Genomic DNA, 25190 nt, shown 5'->3' on the forward strand with positions numbered 1-25190 from the left:
CCACTGGTAGTTATTCGGTAAAGAAAACAATGACAAGTACCATTATCGCTTAAATTTTGATGTGTGGAACTTTTATTATGAATAACTGCATTATGGAAATTACATAATTTGTACAGAAATTTGTAGTTACCTGCTACATGAGAGTAACACTCATTTTCTGGAAATTATTTGGCTGTACATGTTTATATGTTTAATTTGGGGCCATTCTTTGTAAACCATTGTGTGATAAAATAGGATTTTCTAAGCTCAGTGTAAATGAATTTTTCAGATTGAAATTATAATTCCCTTAAAGCTTTACTTAACAGTGATTAAATTAACTCACATAGGTTTTGCTTTATAGAAAAGCAAATACTTTGAAAATTATTATTCCTATTGTAATGCACTCAAAATATTTAAAAGAATTTATCTGTAATGTGTTATATTTCATCCTTTTTTTTTTTTAATTTTTTCTTCTGAATGGTGCTGGTGCCCAAGTTTTAATAAACATTGCAAATTATACTGCAATAAGGTAATTTTAAACATACAATTATAGTCAAGTCTAAGTGAACATAGATTAACTGAATTTCATGTTACGATTCTCAATTCTATACCTTTAATAATAAAACTTAAATGTATTTCTTAATTTTATGTTTTACTTAAAATATATGAAATAAAATATCATGTGATGCCTGCCCTACAAATAGAGTACTTTGCTGCCATAATCGTTTTACAGCAGATCCAATGTTCCTGAAGAGCCAAAAAATTGTGGAGAAAAAAAGGCAAGTTAATTTCCCCTACCATGAAGAGAAAAAAATTTTTGTAGGACTTAATGCAAAAAAACTATCATAATGCACACACAAAAATCACAGCTATGCTATGCTGTAGCATAAAATCAAGTAATTATCTTATAAACCACTTTACTACTGTGTGGTAAAAAATTTTCATTAAAAGTAAAAATGCCATCAGCAACTGTAAATGGTTTTAAGTGAGATTTTGGTTACTTTGAAATTTTAAATTTAAATGGTCGTAACTGCAGCAAGTATTGTATTTGATTCAAAAATCAACTTACACTCATCTCTAGTTTTCTTCTGTATGGCTTGCACTGTGTCAAGTATGAAGGAAAGTTTGGATAAATAGTTGGCACTGCAGATTTTGTTAAAGTTACTTTACCTCTTGGTATCTTGATGGTTTCACCTTGAACTTCGTGAACATAATTTCTTAATATCATTTGTTCCTGAAATGTGTATACATAATTGCTAATTACTTGACAGATTACCGCTGTAATAACAGCTGTGTTCAACATGTATGCCACATGCCACTTCATGTCCTGTAACAATTTGTGCTATATAAAAACTGTGCATCTTTGAATTTGAGCACATTATTGTTCGAGCTAAGTGGTTGTTAATGGATTTTCTCATTTTCAACCCAATCCACAATAATAAGCCCTCATTTGTTGTATTCAAATATAAGTATAAAAATAAAAATGTTGAGTAACATTACAGTCAACCCTAACAAAAATTAAATAGTTATCTCATTTTGTATTGTAAGTTTGGAACTATTAAATCACTTCATTCATTCACACACACACACATGTTTTTTTTTAAATCAATTGTGCTTTTTGTTCATCAATATTTTTTGCATGAATTTATTTAAACCAAAATAATATTTAAAATCAAAATGCAATTAAGGTAATAAAGGGATTTAGAATGAGCTTCAAATAGTCATTGACTTCAAATGAATTTAAATATTAAATAATGTACCTACAGCACACATTGATATATTTTTCAGTTGGTTGGAGCGAACTCAGGGCAGTTGGAAAGTAAATTATTATCTTTATACACTTGTGGTTGGGCTTTCACCCGTAGGCAAGGAGCTCCCCTCTAGCTCACTCTACCAATTTCTGAAGTCCGTCCCTCCTCTCCCATTCAGTACCCTTCCCTCAAGCCCATTCCACTCTCGCCCTGTCCTCACCAGAAACACCTGCTTTCTTGGTTCAGTTCGTCTCCACTCCCTCTGGACCTTGCACTGGTGATCCCTCCTCCCTCTGTACACCCCTCGGGCCAGCCTATCTCCCGGATTTCCCCAGCCCCACCCTTCAATTACTGTATATAACCTAACTTGTTAAATATATTTTTCCTACTTTATATTATACTGAGGATCTTGTGTACTAAGTCACGTGCGTTTAGATTTTCCTAGTTGTGAAAGGAAATTGTACAGGTCTATAAATATATCATCTTGGGACATCTGGCTTCCACAATGTGATTTTTTACGTTCCTTAATGCACAGTGTGTGTTCTCTGTGTTGTGTCTACTGGAAGATTGAGCAACAATTAAGACTGAATTGTTATTAATGCCAACAAAGTTTCAAAGTGCTGTTAACTTTCTCTAGTAAGCGCAATTGCATTTAAATTTAAATTAACACACATGTAGTTCTGGTGAAAACTTTTTCAATTAGAATATTTTGATTTAATTGGTTATCTAAAAAAATGTGTTAAATATAGTCAACAGATTGGAATCCTTGAGCAAAATGATAACCTGAATGAAAATTGCAACAAAAGAAATATTACTTAGTGGTAAGTAGTATTATGGCAAACTAGAAGGCTATTTGAAAAAATTACCCTACTTAAATGATTTTCGATAATATATATATAATTTTATTTAAATTTTCCAAGAGCAAATTTGATATTTAAATTACCTATTACAATTATCAACAGCCCAAAACGTACTGAAAATATGAATGCCAATTTTTTTTTTTTTTTAATTTTGGGGTTATTGGCATACAAAAGATGTAACCTGAAGTTTTTTTTTTTAATTATACAAAAATGAACACAAACCTTAACATAAACAAAAATATAATGCATGTTGTAATACCATTTTTATATCTGGGTTTGATACCAACGAATTCATCCTACTACAGAGCCTAACGTGACTATCAAGCTGGAAGTCGGGATGGAATTGGTTAGGATATACAATTTATTTTCACGAACCTCGAAATTTATTTCACATACATTATCAGTTTTCCTCAAATCTCTGTCACTCCTTGGGATCTTTCTGTTCCTTTTTTCGTCTGCAGGAGCCTAAGGCTGTATCCGAATACATAGGGATGCGTCCTTAGCACACACATCCCTACATCCCTTAGCAAATGCAGCCACAATGTAGAGGACGCATTTCTAATGGATGGATTGTATCCGAATACTTTTACTACTAGCACCACCTGTTGACTGTCAGTCGTACTAATGTTCACGCAGCCATTTTGTGTAGGAATATCTACGAATATTCAGCAAAACGTAAATAATAAATACCTACCAATTAAAAAATAATGTAACGTGTATGTTATAGATGTTAGCGATCCAAATAAAATACATTTTATAAATTGTAAACTTTAAAAATACTTATGAGTTTTGAATTATCCTTTAAGTTTAAATTCGTATTTTTATTATATTTATTAACGTCTTCATTTGTCTCTGTTTAAGTTATCACTTTCGCTTATAATGTTTTAAACAAATATTATGCTGAAAATCTGAAGTAATATTATACACAAACAAAATAAAACCCGATTCCGAAGCTAATGGATGTAGGGACGCGTTAGTGGATGCGAGTGTCGCATCCCTAGAAATCTCGAATTAGTGGATGCGTGAAGGGATGCATCGGCATCCCTTGTGAGAATTCGGATTCAACACAAAGATGGCCGCGTCCACTACGATGCACTTTTAGTGGATCCCTTAGCTAAGGGATCCATTAGGCCAGTATTCGGATACAGCCTAAATAAAATTAATGCTTGCGTCGTACTTTCTCTACTACATCCAGTTTTGCAACCGGGCACAAAACAACACTTAGGCATATTGAAAAACTAAATTAAAAACTACTTAAAGATGAAAGTTAAGCTATCCTAATTTTAAATTCAAAACAAACCGAGAAGTTTTACACATATTGTTATTTCACTTTGAAAAATGCAAACGGCCCATTTAAATGCATTGAAACAGATGAAAATTACCACCTCATAGAACACTACTGCTACCTGGCGGAGAAACCAAATAGTGTGCCAAACTTATAACATTGATCTTCCCAACCTGTAGTAGAATTAACCTTACCAAGGCTCATTTGTAATGGCGGCAATTTTTCTTTCGTATTTTGGTTTAGGACTTTAGGTTATTTGCGTGCTACTTGCTTATTGCTTCGTAGGTGGAAACTGGAAAATATCTGGCGTTTATTTATTCAATTATTAGTGGTCATATTTTCATTGAGGTAAGATTGTTAAATTGAGTATAAAAATACGTATTAATTAAAATACAATGCCGCCACGTGTACGAAATTCTGTGTGCCTGGTTGCGATGATAAATTTGCGGTTAGACACCGCTTCCCAGTTTACGAAGAAACGGTATACAATGAATGGATAAAGAGAATAAACGTCGAGAAGCTGAAAACTCTCCACCCTCTTAATGCTGTAGATGTGATTGCAAACTTCAATAGTAATGCTAGCTTGTGACATAGGTGGTTTTAGCATAAATAGCTACTTAGGTCATTCTTCCACCAATGTTTATACGGTTAATACTGTGCACGGCCACAACATCGCTGCAAATAGTGTTCTAGCTGTTATTCAGAGAGTGGCCTTTCTATCCCTCCCTCTCTTTTCTATGGTATCTTTATAGTGAAATAAGGAATGGATAAGTGCAGGAAAAAGACTTCATTTGTGTGGAATTTTTTTACGGAAAATAATGAGTTTGCTAATTGTAATTTGTGTAAACAAAAACTGAGTTATAAATCATCATTGACTAATCTGAAGAAACATTTGAAACGTAAACATTGATATAGTATGCTCACTAATGTACGTATCTGTTTTTTTTTTATTTTTAATTTTTGATAAAATCGTAATCTTTTAATGTATGAAAACACTAGTTACTAATTGTTTTTGGAAAAAAAAGTCCATATGTTGATTACATCTGTTATTAGTGTCAACTGAGAATTTATTTGCATTTTCATAGCTGTTAGGTGCACAAATATAAATATTATATCTTGTATTAATGTACTTTTTAATATTAAAATTTCATTAGTTTTATTATTGAACGAGACTGTGCACGCTGAGCGTACTTTGATGTGGGACAATAACCAAACGACTCGTAACAATTTCGCTTTGCGCCTCTCCTTCAACGCCTTCCCCTGCGCTTCCTCCCCTACATTATTTCCCTTCTTTATCCCTTATTCGTCGTTCCTGCTCCCTCCCCTTTCACAAGCTTCGCCCAAGTGACCGTCATCTGCGATCGGGTTCTGCGCACATTGGCCGTGGTGTTGTTCCAGGCGAATTCTGAACTGATACTAAAGTGCTTGATACTTTTCAAGTGTACTCGTTTGCCGTTCATGATACAGGCGCGTATCAGTGACAAAATATCAGGATGATACTTTTTGACCCACCTCTAGAACACTCACATGTCAGCAGAAAGTTTGAAACGCTGGACCAAAGAGGGTGTTGTTGTGTTGGGAGGGGGTGAAGTGGGGCGAGGCACATCGTGCTTAGGGAGGGCGTAGTCCTGGCCGACATCAAGTGTAATCACATGATCTCATATAAATGTTATGTATTGAATTATTTATTGTTGTTTATATTGTCTAGTGTAGGCTTAGTGTATAAGTGTAGGGAAAGTGACTGTGCAGAGAGACTGTGAGGGCCAGGTTGGCAGGACTGTAGAGAGTGGGTAGTAGGTATGATAGACAAGAGCTGTGAATATGTGTGGCTAGTGTATGAAAATAAATAAATAAAATACAAAATTGGCGACGAGAATAAAAACAAACGTTATATAAAAGGCAAAAAAAAAAACGAGCAGAAACGATACGGTTGATAGGACACATCGGAGAATTTGATCCTGATAATGAAGATTTCGGGTCATACATAGAACGACTAGAACAATTCTTTCTTGTTAACAACACAAAAGACCTTGACAATGTGCCGTTGTTCATCACCTTGGTAGGTGCAAAAACGTACAAAATTTTGAAAAATGTGCTTCTCTCGGCAGCTCCGACATCAAAGTAGTTCGTTGTATTAGTGGAAGTGCTGACCTGCCATTTTTCGCCGGCGCGTATGATTATCGCTGAACGCTATAAGTTCCACAAACGTGACCAACAGGCAATGGAATCGGTGTCGCAATACTTCATGGAACTTAAGAAGTGTGCAAAGCCATGTGATTTTGGAACGTTTCTGAACGATGCGCTGCGTGATCGCCTTGTTTGTGGGTTAAGTTGTGACATGACACAACGGAAACTGTTCACTGAGCCGAACCTCAACTTCGAGAAGGCATGTACTATTGCACTCAGCATGGAGTTAGCTACTTCACAAACGAAACTACTACAACCAGCAGATGCAGTAAACAAGTTATCAACGAGACGTCCAGACGAAAACAACGCACGAGGCATCTATCAATCGAACGTCCACGCCTTAGGCCATGGCAAGGCAACGAGGCAGGTAAAACCGACAGAAAAACCGCGGTGCTCACGTTGTGGTCGGGAACACGCACATGAGCGGTGCCCAGCAATAAATTGGAGTTGTTTCCAGTGTGGAAAAAAAGGACACGTAGCCCGAGTATGTCGGAGTAAACAAGTACATAAAGTGATCAAAACATACATCTCCGGTGACGAATCAGTGGGATCAGTGGTAATAAAACACCTGCACAGACAGGTGCGTGGTAAAGGGGCGCAGATGAATGCTGTGAATAATCCGCTCACAGTAGTTGTCTCGGTTGATCACCATAGGTTAGAAATGGAAGTCGATAGTGGGGCAAGTGTGTCCATTGTGTCAGTAGCAACATATAAGGCTATGTTTCCCAAAGTCAAGTTGCAGCACTGTGACTTGACACTTAAAGCGGTCACTGGAGATTGTTTGAAAGTAGTAGGCAAAATCCAAGTAAATGTGGTAGGCGAAAATGGACAACAGCACAGTTTGCCTCTTGTAGTGACAGCATCGCGCCGAAAAACGGCCCCACTTTTAGGTAGAGACTGGCTAGATAAAATATTACCCCACTGGAGAAAACAGTTGTGTATGGGTGCAGATAAGATCATTAGGGAGGAAGCACTGACACCTCCGAATAGCAGTGCCAGTGTAAACAAAACTGTAGGGCTGACAACGAAGTCCTGGGAACAAGAACTACAAGAATAGTTTCCGGTAATATTTGAAGAGAAGTCGACGAGTGCTATACAACAGTTCCAGGCGCACCTAGTGCTAAAGAAGGATGTAACACCTGTCTTTCACAAAGCCTACTCAGTACCTTGTGCATTGAAACAGCAAGTGGAAGACCAACTGAGGGACCTGCAGAAATTAGGAAAAATTGTGCCAGTGAAACACAGTGAGTGGGCGAGTCCAATTGTAATGGTGAGAAAGAAATCTGGGGCTTTTCGGCTGTGTGTTTATTGCAAGGTGTCATTATACAAAGTTTTAAATGTAGATTTGTATCCACTGCCAAGGCTAGATGATGTTTTTGCAAAGTTGGCTGGAGGACAGATATTTACTGTGCTGGACCTCAGTAATGCCTATCAGAAACTAGAAGTTGGGCAGAAATCTAGGAAATACCTCACAATAAACACACACCTGGGTCTCTTTCAATGGACTCGTCTACCATACGGTGTTGCAAGTGCACCTGCAATCTTCCAGTCTGTGATGGATAGGGTGTTACAAGGGTTGGAGGGGGTGATGTGTTATATTGATGATGTCTTGATTATATGTAAGTCATATGAAGATTGTAAACATAAGGTAGAACAAGTGTTAGAGCGTATCAGTAGCTTTAACATTAAGGTCAATATGTCAAAGTGCCAGTTCTTTAAGGAATCAGTAGAATATTTAGGGCATAGATTGGACGTAGATGGTGTGCATCCAACCCCTCAGAAGGTTGAGGCGGTGGAAAGGGTAGCGATGCCTAACAATGTAGAGCAGCTAAGATCATTTCTAGGACTGATACAATTCTACCACAAATTCTTCCCAATGTTGTCAAGTAAGCTAAAACCCCTCTACGAGCTGACACAGTCAAACAGGGTATGGAATTGGACTGAGGAGTGTCAAACAGCATTTGAGTGGTCCAAACAAGCACTAACATCGGCAACATTGCTAACGCACTTTGATCCGACCCTACCGATAGTAGTGGCTTGTGATGCCTCACCTTACGGAGTAGGAGCGGTCTTGAGTCACCGGGTAAACAGAGAAGAAAAACCAGTAGTCTTTGCTTCCAGCACCTTATCCAAGGCAGAGCAAAACTACTCCCAAATAGATAGAGAGGCATTGGCCATTATATTTGCCGTAAAACGATTTCACAAATATTTGTATGGACAGAAATTTACATTGCTCACAGACCACCAACCCTTATGAAGGCTTTCGGGACATGATCAGGGGATCCCTACATTAGCCAATACTAGATTACAGCGTTGGGCGGTCATACTAGCATCATATAACTATGTGATAGAGTATAGAAGGGGGTCTCTGATGGCAAATGCGGATGCCCTGTCCCGTTTGCCAGTGTTGAATGCAGTAGAGGAAGGGGTGTATTCGTTCAGTGTAACCTTGACTAGCCCGGTTGATGCGCAGGCAGTGGCAGAAGCTACAAAAGTTGACCCAGTACTGTCCAGAGTATTGAATGCAACAAGATCAGGTTGGCCTAATAGCGTTGTTGACATAAACATGAAGACCTTTTTTCGTAGGAGGCTGGAGTTAGCTTGTCAAGAGGGATGTTTAACCTGGGGTGATCGGGTTGTTATCCCATTCGGGCTTCATCACAAAGTTATGAAACTCCCACATGCTGAACACCCAGGTATCGTACGGATGAAAATGCTGGCTCGTTCTATGGTATGGTAGCCCACTTTAGACGATGACATAAAACAAACAGTGGAGAGATGTGAAGCTTGTCAGAGTGTGATGAATGTGAGGAATGATATTCCAACAGTGACGTGGCCTGACACTTCTGAGGTATGGGAGAGGATCCACGTGGATTTTGCGGAACATGAAGGAGTAACAATGTTGATTTTGTGTGATCAGTTTTCCAAATGGATTGAAGCTTGAGTAATGCAGAAAACAACTGCAGTTTGTGTCATTGAAAGGCTACGATCTTGCTTCACCATTTTTGGAATACCATTGACTCTAGTGTCTGACAATGGGCCACCGTTTAATTCGGGAGAATTTAGTACCTTTTGTCGAGCAAATGGCATTCGGGAAATGAAAAGTCCACTGTACCACCCACAATCTAACGGGTTAGCCGAAAGGGCGGTGCAAACCCTTAAACAAAACTAAAAAAAAAACAGGTTATCGACAACAAAAAATGCAGTCAAATGCAGGTCAGTTGACATGCAACACAGATTGCAAAATTTTCTATTTGCATATCAGAATACTCCATGTTCCGTAACCAAGCAGAGTCCAGCAAAAATCATGTTCAAACATAAACCTCGCACACGGCTTACGATGTTAAAACCACACTGGAAAACGGCGGCAAAGGAGATGAAAAGGCAACAGAGTAGACAGGGATCTCGACATCCAGCACCACTCTATGTGTCAGGGGAAAAGGTCTGGGTACAAGGTGTAAAAGCAAAGGGACAAAAATGGTTTCCAGGTCAGGTGGTGAAAATCTTAAGTCCCATGACATACCTAGTGTTGCAGGATAGAGAACAGCGCCGGAGAGTGGTTCATGTAGACCAACTGTGGAAGTCACAATTGACCGAGGAGCATCATCCTGGGTCTCCGTCAGCTAGAGGCCCGGTTGGCCCTCCCACACTAGACTTGGCGGGGAAGTGTGGTACTGGGATAAAACACTCTCCTCCTCACAGTAGTGTGTTAGAGAAGATAGGGAGCAGTGAGAGAAGTGGTAGCAGCTCGCCCACTAGAGAAAGGAGGTCAAGTAGTAGGGATAGCAGTACGCCTGCTTCGCCCTTCCGAGGATGGGGTACTGGTAGCACACCTGCTCCACCTTCCCAAGGATTCTCCCACGAGCTACCACAAAGGGGTGTAGTCAGGCGTTCTGGCAGGATGGTCAAGGCTCCAGATAGGCTTGATTTATAAGTATGGTATTTGACATGGTAAGGCATGAGTTCTGCATTGGAGTTGCTGGTATTAGTGTTGTACTGTGTTGTTAGTTTTAAGAGAAGAGGGAGTGTAGTGTATAAGTGTAGGGAAAGTGACTGCACAGAGAGACTGTAAGTAGGGCCAGGTTGGCAGGACTATAGAGAGTGGGTAGTAGGCATGATGATGGACAAGAGCTATGAATATGTGTGGCTAGTGTATGAAAATAAATAAAGAAAATACAAAATCTAGTAGTCATGTTCTTGTTATTTAAGTATTTAAGTTTATGTGCATTGTTGTTTTTTTTACAGCACTTACCATTTACAGCTTATACTGTGGGTAGAAATCAAAAATATAAATATAGTTTTATGTCCAATCATGCAAGAAAAACCACACGAGCTTTATTTTACTGTGAGATGTCCCCTATCCATGTAAGATCTTTTTCTTTATGTATTTACAATGAATATTAAATTTACAAGCAAAAGGGACCTTGTCAACCCCTGCAATATTCAACCAGCAAGCTAGCCTCTGCTGTCCTGTATATACTTAAGCATTTGAAAAATATTCATTGGCTGCATTTACTGTCACACACAGGTCACATCCCTGTTCAAGACGGTCACAGAGAACAATCAATTGTACAAACACACACAAGACAGAAACTGAGAACATAAGTCTTTGGGCATAAACTAACTCTGTTTCAGTGTACACGAGGCACTGGGTTTGACTTGGAGATCATCCACATGTTTTGTGAAGTACCGAGTTCACTGCACACTTACATACGAAACTTGAATCAACTTATCTAACCTTTGAAGTCACATCGCAAGCGATGCCGAATCGCTGGCTAGAGGGGGAATCTAGGCTTGCCACAAGGACTGAAAATTATTGAGTAATACATACAGAACATACTTTCCTTTCCCACAAAATGCCATACCATGATAAAATAAAGCCAACTCAACGCTTTCAAATACAGCAAGACGGACTAGATGGGTTTATGAAGACTCGCTTACCAATGATGCAGAAGCCGTCACTGGTGATGGTGTACTTATTCAAGTTCATGTTGTTCTGGCTTAAATCTGGCATCACCTCCACTGTGGTGTTATGAATAATGTCAGACGGATGCTCGGTGTTCCCACTACCAAACATGTAACTATAAAACAAAACAAAAAAAAACTTTGTTACTCATTGGTAGGGACAATATTACTTACAGTATATGGTGAAATGCGATAAAATGTCAGTACACCATATAACGCCAAAATTCAAGTAAATATACCACAAAGCACCGAAATGTGATTAAAATCGTAAAACTGACAGCATTTTAAATCAAAACTTAACCCTAATGACAAATACCTAATCTATTAATAATTAAATAAAATAAAAGTAATTTATTTAACATGAAATTTGTAACACATTTTTACATTACGACCTTAGAATACTTTTCAAACACAAAAACACTTAGCATATTTATTTTATTTGTTCCAAAAAGTTGGAAATATCTCCTATATTAAAAACAAAATTGGCCTGAAAATAAAAACATAAAATGTTGTCTCTACTCATAGGTCATTGCTTTACTTCGCATGGGGATTTTACATGAGAACATGACTCATAATTAATCAGTACTGAGAGTTTCAGCAGATTGCTCCAGAGCACAATTTTGCTGACCTTACAAACGCCTCAGCAACAATCAGTACAGGAAAAATTGATAAGTAATCAATAAGCCAAGAACTACAGTAACATCCATTCCAGCATTTGCCTGGAGTGATCTGGAGAAATTGTGGGAAAACAGAATGAGGATAGTGGGAGCATGAATAAAACCTGCATGCAGGTTCAATGTTTTACAATAGCCATGGCTACCTTGGTTGGCACTTTCATGCTATATGACTGAACCAGAGAAGAGAGTAGACTAGCACGTTATCAATGAAGAATAATTTCAGATCAACAAATAGAGTCCGAGGCAATTAAAAAAAAAGAGTTTGTTTTGATACAGATGTTAAAAGTGTGTAAGATACAGCAGGAAGAATGTATGAGTTACTTATATCATAAGAAAAGATAATGAGGTTAGTGGAACATAAATCAAATATAGGAAAACATTAAGAAAAAACACACACATGAAAGTGAAATAATGATATTTTCTTTAGGCTACAGAACATGTAGTTTTTAAAATACAATATACGAATAGATGAAGTTTTTAAGTCTTCATTACAATATTCGCAAGCAGAAAACAAAATCTCTCTCATAGGTCATTGGTGTATCAAAGAAAACCTGAATGTGGTGATAACTCATCACAGAGTCACTCACCGCCTGAGATGCTGTGGAGACTTGAATGTGAAGGTGATGTGGTCCCCTTTCGTAGGCTGATAACCCCAGAAGAAAGTTTCACCCCTGTATGCCTCCACCAGAGCATACTGTTTGTAGTGCGGGATGGTAGATGTCACATCTGCCTCGGGATTGTTCAAGTGTGGGTAAAACAGTGTCAATTTCCCAAATCTCTTGTCCTGAAAACAATATTAATGTTTTATCACCACTGGTCTCTGTGTCACAACTGTGAAAGAACCACTCTTCTCCAAATGTGGATGCATATCACTGTATAGCAAACTTCATTGCAAATAAACAGTACATACATTTTTTATTATGCTCAATGTCTCTTCAATAGAAAGTTCATTGAAAATGGAAATAACTGTGTGTATTAACCATACTATTACAAAATGTAATAACATTTTTTTGTAAAATTTATGAATCAAATTCAAATAAAATTAAAAATTCTTTTCTTGTTTAGGAGATGCATAACACATCTAAAAAAAAAAAAAAAAAAAAAAAAAAAAAAAAAAAAAAAAAAAAAAAAAAAACAGAATATTCTGCAAGAAAACTTGCACATTATTTTATACAGCACCATGAGTATTTTTTTCTAGGACATGTAAAATACAATTTTAAGTTGGATAGACATAAGGCTTAAAAAAAATATATTTTTTTTTTTACTGTAAGTAGTACATTTTAAAGGATTAAAGACAGAAGGATAAAGCAAATGTTTATAAATTACCTACAAAAAAATATTGACATCATTTTGGAAGATTAAAACTTCTTAACTTTTCCCCCCAACCAACAATGAACCAAAACAATACAGCATCAGTATTATTTTAGTTGAAATTCACATAATTTCTTTACATTATTCTGGGATATTTGTAATAACCATCTTTTACTACATTCAATTGTTTACCTTTAGAACAAGAACAACTTTGTATTACATACTAACCAAAATTTTGTATTAAATTATGTAGCGCTATAACGCCTATAACTCACATGTAATTTCTAGGGACTGTGAAAACACTTTATATTAAAGAGAGTTTTGCATTAACGTGATTTTTATTAACGAGGTTTCACTGTACATATTCATCAAAACCAGAGAGGTACCTAAACTGAAGAAGGAATCTAACATGGCCAATGGTCAGGAAAGATGATTTTTGGAATCTAAGGAAATATAAAATCAAAATTGCAGAATGGGCTTCGAACCAGTGTTGTTTGGATTTTGAGTTCAGTATCTTACCACTGTCACTTCACCCTGTCACTATGGAAGAGTGAGTTATTGTATCAATGTAATAAAGCAGCATAGACATCCAGGAAGAACTCAATGGTAAAAATTAATTTTTAATATAATATATGAGATACCATAGACTTTTCATCAATAACACTTCTTTTCTCCCATGTTATATTCTACAATGTGACCTGTGTTGCATGTAGGAATGGAAGGTTGGTAGTGAGGTTTGACGTCGTACCGACCATGGCCTTTAAGCCCGTGCTCCGCACCGCCAGTACCGTATCCCGTTTTCGGAGCGCGCCCCTTGCCCAGCCGGATTGAGTCAGGCGAGCGCCTCGGGCGTGACCCCAATAGACAACAAACCAAATTAACAGTCACCGCGGCCACTGGCCTTAATTAAAATGCCCGTGAATGTCGGAATAGGAGAAGTCCCTCTAAAACAATTCACAGTGGGACAACATGGTAGTAAATTTACAGTCGCCAACTTGATGTCACATTTTAAATAATTAAATACATTAAAACTATTGTTAAGCCTTAAGCACCAATTACCAGGTGCTACATTTTAATTGGGCACCTGGAACATGTTTTAACTGGTAATATAGTAAATTAAATTAATATAAGTTTTTTGACGCCGACTCACAAAGAAGAGAAAGTTTCTCTTCCTTGCGAGGCGGCCATGTCCGGCAGTCTCGAACCACTCCGCGCCGGGAACAGACGTGTGTCCGTGGGCAGCATCCAAGTTTCTTTCATTTTATTACTTTTTATTCTGTACTAAATCTTTAAAATTAAAACCTTTTGTTAATTCACCGCTGCCCACGTCGACTCAGCGCGTATTTTGCGGAGCCGGGCCTATCCCGACCGTCTTCAGTGTGATACCGCGATACGTATCGTAGCACAAAACGTACGGTACTGGCCGACTCCAGCGAAAGTGTTTTTACTTAAGGACGCCGTGCATATGCCTGCCGGCTGCACACACGTAAGTGTTTCGCCGAATTTAGGAGCCCGCTCATAGAGCACCCCCTGCACCCATTAATGTTCGGCGCTGGCCGTCTCCAGCGAGCATCGACCCGCGTCCCGTGAGACTGCCGCGGTAACCATTAATGTCGCGTAGCGTTATGTTTTTTCTGTATTAATTGTGTAACGGCTAGACGTCGCCAAGTGTTGGTGAGAGTGTTTGTAGCGGGACTAGATTAAAGGTAATTCTCACCAACTCGTGTATACTAATTTTCCGGAGTCTCCCGTCCTCCACACGGCCGAGCGGCCTTCACAGTCAAGAGAGAACCATTCAGGGTAGATTCAAGCCGTGTACCTGGCGGGGCACGCGGGGGCAGAGTACCCACGACCCAACACCAACGGCCTAGCAGCCCGCTAGCCTGGCGCCCCTCCGGACAACAAGAGCACCGCGACGCCCGTAGCGCCCGTCAGGTACCCCCCGGGCCTTTCACATAGGTCGGGTGACGGCAGGTTATAGGTAGGGAAGTTGAGAGTGGGAGTGTTGGTAGGAGTGTGTGGCATGGCGAGTAAATGGCGAGTGAATAGAAAATGTAAGGTGATGTGAAATAAAAGATATTGTTCTAAAAGGAAGGGGAGTTAAGCTCATTACATGACCTATAAAAACAACAAATAGCATTCCTTCTTACTTAAAAATAAAAAATTACAAACATAATAATAAAAATTTCCATTAACCAGGAACTTCGGGAACATGTGTGATATTTTAGTTAGGTTAGGTTATATATAAGCACAGTAATCTTTGAATAACCTAGCTGAATAAAAAACATTAAACTCAAATAAAACTTAACTTAGTATAAAAATCTCTTCAACCTTTGATTTTATTCCAATGAATTTATTTATTTCTTACGTAAATAAATAGAATAGTAGCAAATTTCATTTTTCAAAACTGGGCTGTCATAGGTTTGTAGTACGCAAGTTTTCTTTCAATTCACTCAAGTATGATTATAATACAATATTTAAATACATACACAAACCTAATAAAAAATTACATAAAAGAAGTAAAGTACTATTACCACTGTTGCCAAAATAATTAATTAATTAACCTAACAGACCTAAGTAGGCACTTTACAAACTTATCCATAATAAGTTGAGTTGATGCTGGCAAGATAATACAATTGATATATAATTTGATTATAATGGTGTTAACAACTAACGGTTGAAGTGCAGTAAAACAGAATTAAAAAAAAAAAAAAAAGTTTTGAACTTAAAAATTTCTTTCATACACCGCGATTTAGAAATATTTTTAGCAGAGGTGTTCCAAAGATAGGCTTTGAAATGTAATATCATATAAATAAGCATTAATATGTTAAATAAGTATGTTTGTTTATGTACTAATGATCACAGGGCCTACATTAAAAAGTTTTAAAATGTGTGCGCTCCACTTAACGACCTAGCAAACGATCTACAGAATATAAACACTTACGCATTGAGCTGAGGCCACTGAGCTCCTGACTCAAACACAACTTCACACCGTGGTGGTGTGGTCTGTTTCATCTAAGGTGGAAAACCAAGTTTCAGTTTTATGTTTTAACAGTTTTATGTAGTTTTGTACAAAATTAAGTCACAGTGTTGCGATCTCCAATGTCCAATTCAGTTAAGCAAAATTTAAAAAATAATCAAAGTTGAGTTGTACTGATTAGTCCATAGACCACTCACCACGATTTGAGAATTGAAACTGGCCAGTCATGAACCAACCACTGCAATTTTATTTTGTTTACGTTTGCTTACCAATTGGGCTGCTTAGAAACGTTATACAAAACTTTAGACAATGAGCTTCGAATAACATGAGCGTTCACAATTTTCTTGAATTTATTTCGAGGGATAAGGGGGATTGAATTCCCTCCCCCTCCTTTTCCTTCCCCCGGGGACGCCTATGCAGGCAGAGAAAATTATAAATGACTTTAAATCACGAGTATCGCTAAAGTCTGATACAGTAAAGTGAATGTATTTCACAAACACTTTCTTTCCCTCGTTGCAAATAATGCAAAGCAATCAATCAGTCCGTACTGTATTTTACAAAAATTAAAAATCACCAGAGTAATGATGCTGAAAATTAGCATCGAAGAACTTACGTTTTACTAAAAATATTCAGGAAATAATTCCAAGGCATTTTAGCTTACTTTCAAGTAACATCTAACCAATACATTGATGCGAAGAACCAGGCGAAACAAAACAAAAGAGTGAAATAAATTTTAGTTTTACTTTCAATTTCAAAAAGTTCTGAGGCCATAATTTTCTTTTGCTTTCTTTGCTAAACTGAGAATGTTTTCTTTAGGTCGACAAAATAAATGGAGTAGGTACATGTTAAAAATGTCTGTATTTGTGTTTCTGAAGCTGTTATGAAATCTTGAACAACATAGAATGTAACCAGTGCAGACCTACATAAAAAATTCCCTTTAAAGATTGTCAATACTTAGCTCTGAGTACACTACATGTGGTATTTACTGCATTCTTTTCTAATGCATACAGATACATTTTTGACAAATACCTATTCCTGTAAGTACTGCACTGCATTCAGCATATTTTCCGCATTTCAAGCACTGTCAAGGACACTAGACAGTTCCGTCCATCATAATGATTACATTTATCCCTTGTATTTACCACTATGTAGTATGAAAATCACTAGTACGAAAATGAGAGATTTTCTCAAGTCATATAAATCTAGCTAGATGACGCTGCCTCTAAAAAACAGATATTGGCCTGAAATACACTTACAATCCAAAATTAAATCATTCGTAATGGTAAGAAACACTCACTAGTGATTTTTTATGAATTGAGAAGATTACTTTTGAGTTTAAATGATTGAGTATTGGTGAACGATTGTAATTTAATTGTTTTACATTAATTGTGATGTGGTCTGGGGATTCGCTTACAGTAGTTAAACGATTAATGGGTGCCACTGTGTTTAAGGAGCATGGACCTGGCAGAGATTGTATTCCATGTGGCAGTGTGACTCGTATCCCCCTAAGCATAATTACCACTGATACCTGCCCCTGGCCCACTCTCAGTGTCGGGCATGTTAAAAATGCTAATGAAGTGGGCTCTCATTGGTGTCCCACAGTAACTCGGCTTACAGTGACTCGTGCACACGTGGGCGAACGCAGAGTAAACACGAGATTGCGGTACTGAGATTGAATATGCGCCGCATGCCTCCCATATGGATAATTAAACAAAAAGATACAAATGTAAAAACGATTAATGGCATGACTGGTTTACATGATGTCCAGAGCCACCTCATGGTTGGAGACAAGATTCACGTTGGTGAACGATCTCTCACAAGCTGATTACTATTAAATTGATTAAACAGTTGAGCCCCCGAGGTAAACTCTTGAGGTTGAAAGAAAACGATTTGAATTAATTAAAGAAGTTAGAATGATTATCAGTTGGGACACAAAGATGAAGTCCTTGGAGTTCTGAAGCGTCTTACCTCGGGCGGCAATGTGAAGCGACAGGGGTGAGTGATGGTCGCCGAGGCCGCTAGCCGTCTGTCGCCAAAGTGAAATGGCCATAAGGTAATTCCTATTTGTGCCGTTAACATATTAATATTAAAACAGAATTGCACTCCTAAAATTATGACAGGTTATTCCATTCCCAAAAACATGTTGTGAATTTATGCATTAAGATTATAGTTAGGAAAATAATTCAATACTGATATGGCCTTCGCCAAGTTCGGGTCCATTGCTGCAGAGTTGTAACTTAAATAAAATACACATGTAGAATGTTTTGTGGGATCCTTAAAAAACATGTACACTTGGGGATAAAAGAAATAAAGTTTATAATATGTTTTATTATTATTTGATAAAGGAACAAGGCACTGACTATACTGCACCCTCTTGCAGTAGTTTGTGGTACTTGTGATGAGCTATTTAAAACACGTCACACATACGTCGCTGGCAGGAGGTTCGAAGGGTCATGATTATAGGAGGGGTGTGATGGGTGGGGACATATTGAGCTCTGTGGGGGCGAAGCTCCGGGCAATGTCAATTGACAAGTTAACTTAATCTTAATGATATGATTTTCAAACATGCTGCCCAGAATCTGAGTGTTTTCTACAAAACTGACAAAAAAAAAAGTATGATTCACTTTTAAATACAAAAGCCTTTGAAATGAATGCAATGGCTTATAATTTTGTCAAAATCAAGATTCATGAACACACTAAGGGGTGAGAGAATGGAATCCTAACGGAATTATTTGGTGGGGGAAGTGACATTACCCTGAGTAAACTCCCCCACTCACTTAAACCTAAGCCACATTTCCCAATTACGAATAAACCGGGTTCAACCTCATCAGGAATAAAACCCAAATGACCTTTGCAGCAGGCAAGTGAACTGCTACAGTGGCCCCTAATGACATACTTTAAAATGATCCCACGTGCAAATAATAAACATGAGCATTTTACAACCTTCAATAAAAACAATTTGACTTTAATTAAATAATAAACTGCATAGTTTTAACTACCTACCTGTAGCCTTTGAACTTTCCCCTTGAGTGACGAATGAAGACCAACATGTTGAAACAACGATGAATTGTAGGCTACCCACAACTTAGCCTTGGCTTCTTTACAAAATTTCTGTAACAAAATAATATATTTTTACTATACTAACATTACTTCCCAATTAATACCACACCTTAGCATAGCTAAACAAAAAATAATATCATACCAGGAGTTAAGTGGAATTTTTTTATGGTTATGGGGGAGAGGGTTTTCAAATTCTCTACCCCCCCCCCCCCTCCAGGGTCGGTGCAAGGTAAATTGGCGCCCTAGGCGAAAACCTTAATCCCCCCCGGCCGGACACCCCAACAAAATTTTCCTTGCCTCAAAATACATCACGTAAGCCTAATATTATGTCAACAATGAAATGTAAGCAGGCATGTGTTTTTTTTACTTTTTTACTTATTACAAATCATAAACAGGTCACCGTGGACTTTGAATAATTACTTATATCAATATAAACATTCCAAACTGTTACAAAAATCCCTTTTCATCTAGTTTCGATAATCTTTAAACATATTGTATCAGCTGTTATGTGTCGTGCTGTGCCGCCCCCAGCTACTTGGCGCCCTAGGCAGTTGCCTAGTTCGCCTATATGGACGCATCGGCCCTGCCGCCCTCCAATCCCCCTCCTCCGCATAAGCCCCTGCAGAATATATTCCATTACATAGTATAACCATCCTTCAACATTTAACAAATCATACTTACTCGTGGAGTTATATTTTTTAAAAACCAACAAAGGTTAGTTATTTACGTACATATTCAATAAGTAAAGAACTTGCATAAGGATAGCACTACATTTTTTAATCTAAAATTCAGCATAAAATGTGTAACCCATACACAGATAAATACAATAGCTAAAAAAAATCCTATTTTTAATCATGAAGATTGTTTTTTCTTTAAAACCTAAGATAATTTAAAGAACAAAAATTGAATATAACAATAATAGCATAGTGCTTAAGAATTACATTATTATCTTGCATAGTTTACATTTCTACATTCAAAATAGACATACCATATACTAATAAATTGTAATATTTTTTTCCTGAAAGCAGTTCTTGAATATTTATATTTTCCTTAGTGAGCACCATAACTATTAGGTACCTACGTTAAGGCTCTTGTTTATGAAGATGGTGATTATTTTCCCTCGCAACTCCTGATTGGGCATTTTGACCTCAGATATCTAATTCCTGTTCGCCACTCTGCTTACTTTAAATTTAACCAGGAGATTAAAAGTTAAAATCAACCCAATTGAACAAACTTTACATCTCATAATGCATATTAAAAACTGAAGTGTAAAAATTTGGGTAAAATGTGAATACACATTCACAGTAACAAATTTCTAATTCCAACATTGACAGTTTATCAGTAGAAGTGTCAATCTATGCATCCAGACACGACCATATGGAAAATTGTTGAGATCGTACAATGTTCTTGCACTTTGTACAACACGTTCAAGTTTCAATACAAAACATTTTTTTGACATTTCTTGACTATTACATCAAATAACCCTTTAAAATTAAAAAAAAAAGTCTATTGTGATATGTGAATCCATTGGTTAGTTGTAAGTCATTGATGAGAAAATATGTAGAAGATGAATATAAATATATTTTTACCATTATCATAACAAAATAGAAGTTCATGAGAAATGATTCACTAATTCACAGAGTTTACAGAATGCTTACCGCGTCCTTGTCGAACCTGCAGACCTTGGACTGTATGAGGTGGTCCAGCAGCCAGTCCACAGGCTTGTCGTTGTAGAACATGAGGAAGAACTGGATGAGCCACGGCAACTGCACACACTTGAACATCTTTCCTGAGAACAGTGCGGCACACTGAACCCTTAAATAATTAGCAGTGAGACCCAGGAAACGAACGTGACTGGCGGTTACAGCCACTGGCGTGACTGTCCACACAAAGCATTAACAGACATGTAACAGACTCTCACTCTGCACCTGACAAACAAGTTTACATGAACCTTAGCAATCACATTATAATGAAAAAATTTTTATCAAAAACTTGTAAGTTAATTTTTTATGCCATAAATATAAATAAAAAGTCTTACAAAGTAGACTAAGTATTAGACTATTTGATCCTACAACCCTTCTTAAGACAAGGCACATTGAACTGTTGGAACAAAACCCATTTATACATCTACATACGGTTAGAAATCTAATTCTGGCCACTGTGCAATATATTCTGTATCTGTAACATACTTCTTATGTATGGGGTTTTATATCATAGTCCATAATCATAGTCCATAGACCATATTCATTGGTTTTTCAACACAAAGGGCCTATGAAATTTGACCACCAGAAGTCTGGGATAACAATACAAGATGTCAAACCTGTAATATTCTAAACCAGTCAACAATTTACCAGACAACAAAATCTACCGGGCACATTTTTAAGGTCTCTCACTTCATTCTGACCACTCTCAGTTACAGAGAACATTCTAGATCTAGCTACGTCAAACCCAAACCCCGAGCAGTACTTAAGCTGTGCTATGTCTGCCTGCAGCAGAGAGAGTGATTATTAATTTTATTTACACATAGCTAATGCCTGGCATGTGTTCTAAGCCTCTTTAAATTTTCTGTCACTTGTTTGAAGTAGGTAGACATATGGAAAGCATTTCTCTCTATCTCTATCTTTCTAACTCTAACTCTCTATATATATCCATCTATAAATCTCACTATATTTTTTTATACATAATAATTAGTGATGGGCCGAGACTCGAAAATTTGAGTCGAGTCGAGCGAGTAGCATCAGCTCGGCTCGGCATTCGAGTTTATTTTACTCGACGGGGCGAAACTCGAAAGGAAATTGGGTAAAACTCGATGATAAAATATAATAAAATTGAATTACAATTCTTAATATCTCCTTACGTGACTTCGGCCGACACTAAAAATACGTACGTAAGACCGAAACACGTACTTACAAACAATGACGACAATCGGCCATATTATTTATATTTTAGTTTTACATATTGCCAGCTTAACAGGTGTGACCACATGGCAAAGAAGACGAACACATTTTTAATAAACAAAACACGAATAAAATTTTATAATCATAATATCGGCCCAAATATTACTTTTTTTTTTAGTAAATCCGTGCTACAATCGGCGCAACGTTACAATAATAAATTAACGGTAGCGTTATATTTGTGTTACAGAGCGCATGTTTGCGACTGATACGCCACCAATCACGAAATGGCAGTTAAAAAAAACAACTTAGCTCCACTAATTTTAGGAAGTGTAGGTTGGCGAACATGAATTTTTTTTCCGTGTTTGTTTACACTATTACGTTCGGCGAGATTGCATTTTGTATAATTGTTTGCTATCCAAGTTAAGTGGCAAGTTAAAATTAATTATGAAGTATAAAGTATTTTATAAAGTGTAACTATTTAATAGATACAAATACAAAAGCATGGATTGGTTGGAAGTGCCAGCTTGCGATTGGCCGGCAACGTAACGGCGTTAGTGTTGTAGCAATAATCTTTAAATGTATTATATTTGTTATGGGAACGTTTATTGTAATGTTGCGTTAATTGTAGCACGGCCTTACACTTCCCATAAGTGAAAGTTTTCAAAAATGTTCTAATGATTGTGTGAAACGTAACCTAACCTTCGCGCCAACAAGCCTAAAGGCTAGCCTACAAATGATTTAGCACAGAAAATAGCACACGCACTCGCACAGGGCACACGCACAGCACAGAACTTCAACCTACAATTAAATAACACACGCACAGAGAAATCGGAAGTTTATACAAAATATTTACGAAAATTAAAGGAAGTGCAGCGAAGGAAAAATTGGTAGCCTTGTCAGAGGAAAACAGCTGATATATATGTTTATTTGTGTTGCGCGCGCTATGTGAGATGAATGGAAATGAAATGAATTTGGTTTAAGGTATCAAAAATCACAATTTCCCTCCAGGTCTCTGGACAATCGTACACTTCTAACCTTAAACAGAGTATCCTTCGAAAGGGTACGATGTTACAGACCTTTACATTGTAGCCTATGGCATGTTTACGTATTTAACACTTTTTTCTGCACAGGAACTTTCTATCTGTACTTCTAAAATGCTATAAAAATCGTAACTATATAACTAAAAAATGTAAACAACACTAAATGAAAATATGTCGTTTTGGCGCCATTAAGGTAAACTGACATAAAAATAATGTGAAACACTGAATTAAAATATATGACGCCTTGTAAGGTAATTTTATTCATTTACAGAATAATTATAGTTGATATGAACTTGTTCGCACAAGGCATCAACGATCGCCTGCCATGCATTTTTGAACCCTGCCAGGGTTTTATCAAATAAAATTGGGGTAAATATGTAGAGTAGCTGTATTTGGGGGAAAAAAATGTTAAAAATCAGAAAATACTTTTATTACCTATATGCTCTTTCACTTCCTCTTTTCATTAAACCCAGCGGAGATAAGAAATTCGAAATACTTTAGGAGATATCGAATTTTTTAATTTTCATAGTTGGACGATATTTGTTAAAGAAAATTTAAAAATTCCGAAAATACTTTTATTCTATGCTCTTTAACTTCCTCTTTTCATTAAACCCGGCGGAGATAAGAAATTCCAAATACTTTAGGAGATATCAAATTTTTTAATTTTCATCACAATACCTGTGTATTCATGCGGCATTTATTATTGTTTCTTGTTTACGAGTATGAAATTTTTTTTTTCTTGCGGCGTTCACCATTGTTTACCTGCCTCTAACTTAGGTGAGTTTTTAACGTTTCAAATTTTAATGTTTTATTTGTTATTTGAATATTGTTGCGCAAGTAATAAATTTAAAAAAAATTACGTGAGTTCCTACTGTTCATCCTTTGTACCGGTTTGTTTTGATTTGATTTGATTTTTTATTTCATTCAATAGACCATACAATGGTATAGAATATGTAAAAAAAAAAATACAAATAAACATAAATACAAACACACAAACAGGTACAAGAACAGTATTAAAAGCATTAAAAAATTAAAATAATATAACAGCTGATCTTCCATGAATAAGCACCTATTATATATTATATATAAAAGAAAAGTCATACATAAAAAAAAAATTACGAAGCTACCTACTGTTCATAATCGTCTATATTATAAAGAGCCTTATGTGCTAAATAAAGAAATAATTCCTTTTTAAATAAATTATATTGGTCCATATTTTTTAGAACTGATGGTAATTTATTGAATAATATAATACCAAGGTCAGGTCAGTTACATTATAAATACTTTAAAACTAAACAATCATTAAAATTAATTCATATTATTTTTAATGTCCGTTTAGTTTGAAAGTATTTATAATGTAACTGACGTGACCTAATCAACCATTTTAATTAATTAGGCATTCACGAACACACGGCAAAATAAAAAAAATGTGACGTTCGAATGATAGTACAGGTCTTGTATTGCAAAATAAAAACGGCGATATCTCCTAAAGTATTTGGAATTTATCTCCGCCGGGTTTAATGAAAAGAGGAAGTAAAAGAGCATATAATAAAAGTATTTTCGGATTTTTAACATTTTTTTTCTCGCAAATTCCGCTACACTACCTACATATTTACCAAAATTGGTTTGCTTTCAACCAGGCAAACTAAACTTATGTCGAAATTAGTGTCTTCATTCATGTTGAAATTGAAGGAGACTATTTAACTTCCCGCGCCTAATATCAAAACAATAATGTACAAGTCTAGTCAAATTACGTACGCATTTAACATTTACAATTGCGCATGACCTCGGTGGTAACCGAGTTTTCATTGGTCAGCGAGTAGCGCACAGCGCACACGCACAGAAAATATTAAAAGTTGGTCAACTTTCTGTGCGTCGATCCTGTGCTATTTTCCCGTGCGTATGCTGTGCTCGAGTGTAGGTGGCGCAATTCAAAAACTTCGTTTCTATTTTCTGTGCGTGTGCTATTTTCTGTGCTAAATCATTTGTAGTCTAGCCTTAAATTATATTCATTTTTTTATTGACTCGTGAATGCTGCAGGCCGCAGCTAACTCGTTCGGTCCAAAATAAGGTAAATATGTAGTTGAGCGGTATTTGCGAAAAAAAATGTTAAAATCTGAAAATACTTTAATTATATGCTCTTTAAATTCCTCTTTTCATTAAAGGCGGCAGATATAAGAAATTCCAAATAATTTATG

General features: G+C 36.8%; 1 protein-coding gene across 4 annotated transcripts in view; it reads right to left on the bottom strand.

Annotated features, from left to right (window-relative positions):
• LOC134540823 (alpha-1,3-mannosyl-glycoprotein 4-beta-N-acetylglucosaminyltransferase A-like) overlaps positions 1-25190 on the bottom strand; it is an 87085-nt gene that overhangs the window by 20221 nt on the left and 41674 nt on the right. For all 4 annotated transcript variants that reach the window (XM_063383852.1, XM_063383862.1, XM_063383844.1 and 1 more), the window contains 4 exons: positions 20714-20844; positions 18999-19106; positions 12292-12488; positions 11004-11143 (listed from right to left, as the gene is read on the bottom strand). In XM_063383852.1, the coding sequence (XP_063239922.1) occupies positions 11004-11143; positions 12292-12488; positions 18999-19106; positions 20714-20844 (576 nt within the window). The remainder of the gene's footprint in view (positions 1-11003; positions 11144-12291; positions 12489-18998; positions 19107-20713; positions 20845-25190) is intronic.

Source organism: Bacillus rossius, chromosome 1 (genome assembly GCF_032445375.1).
Source record: "Bacillus rossius redtenbacheri isolate Brsri chromosome 1, Brsri_v3, whole genome shotgun sequence".
In the NCBI taxonomy this organism is placed as follows: domain Eukaryota; kingdom Metazoa; phylum Arthropoda; class Insecta; order Phasmatodea; family Bacillidae; genus Bacillus; species Bacillus rossius.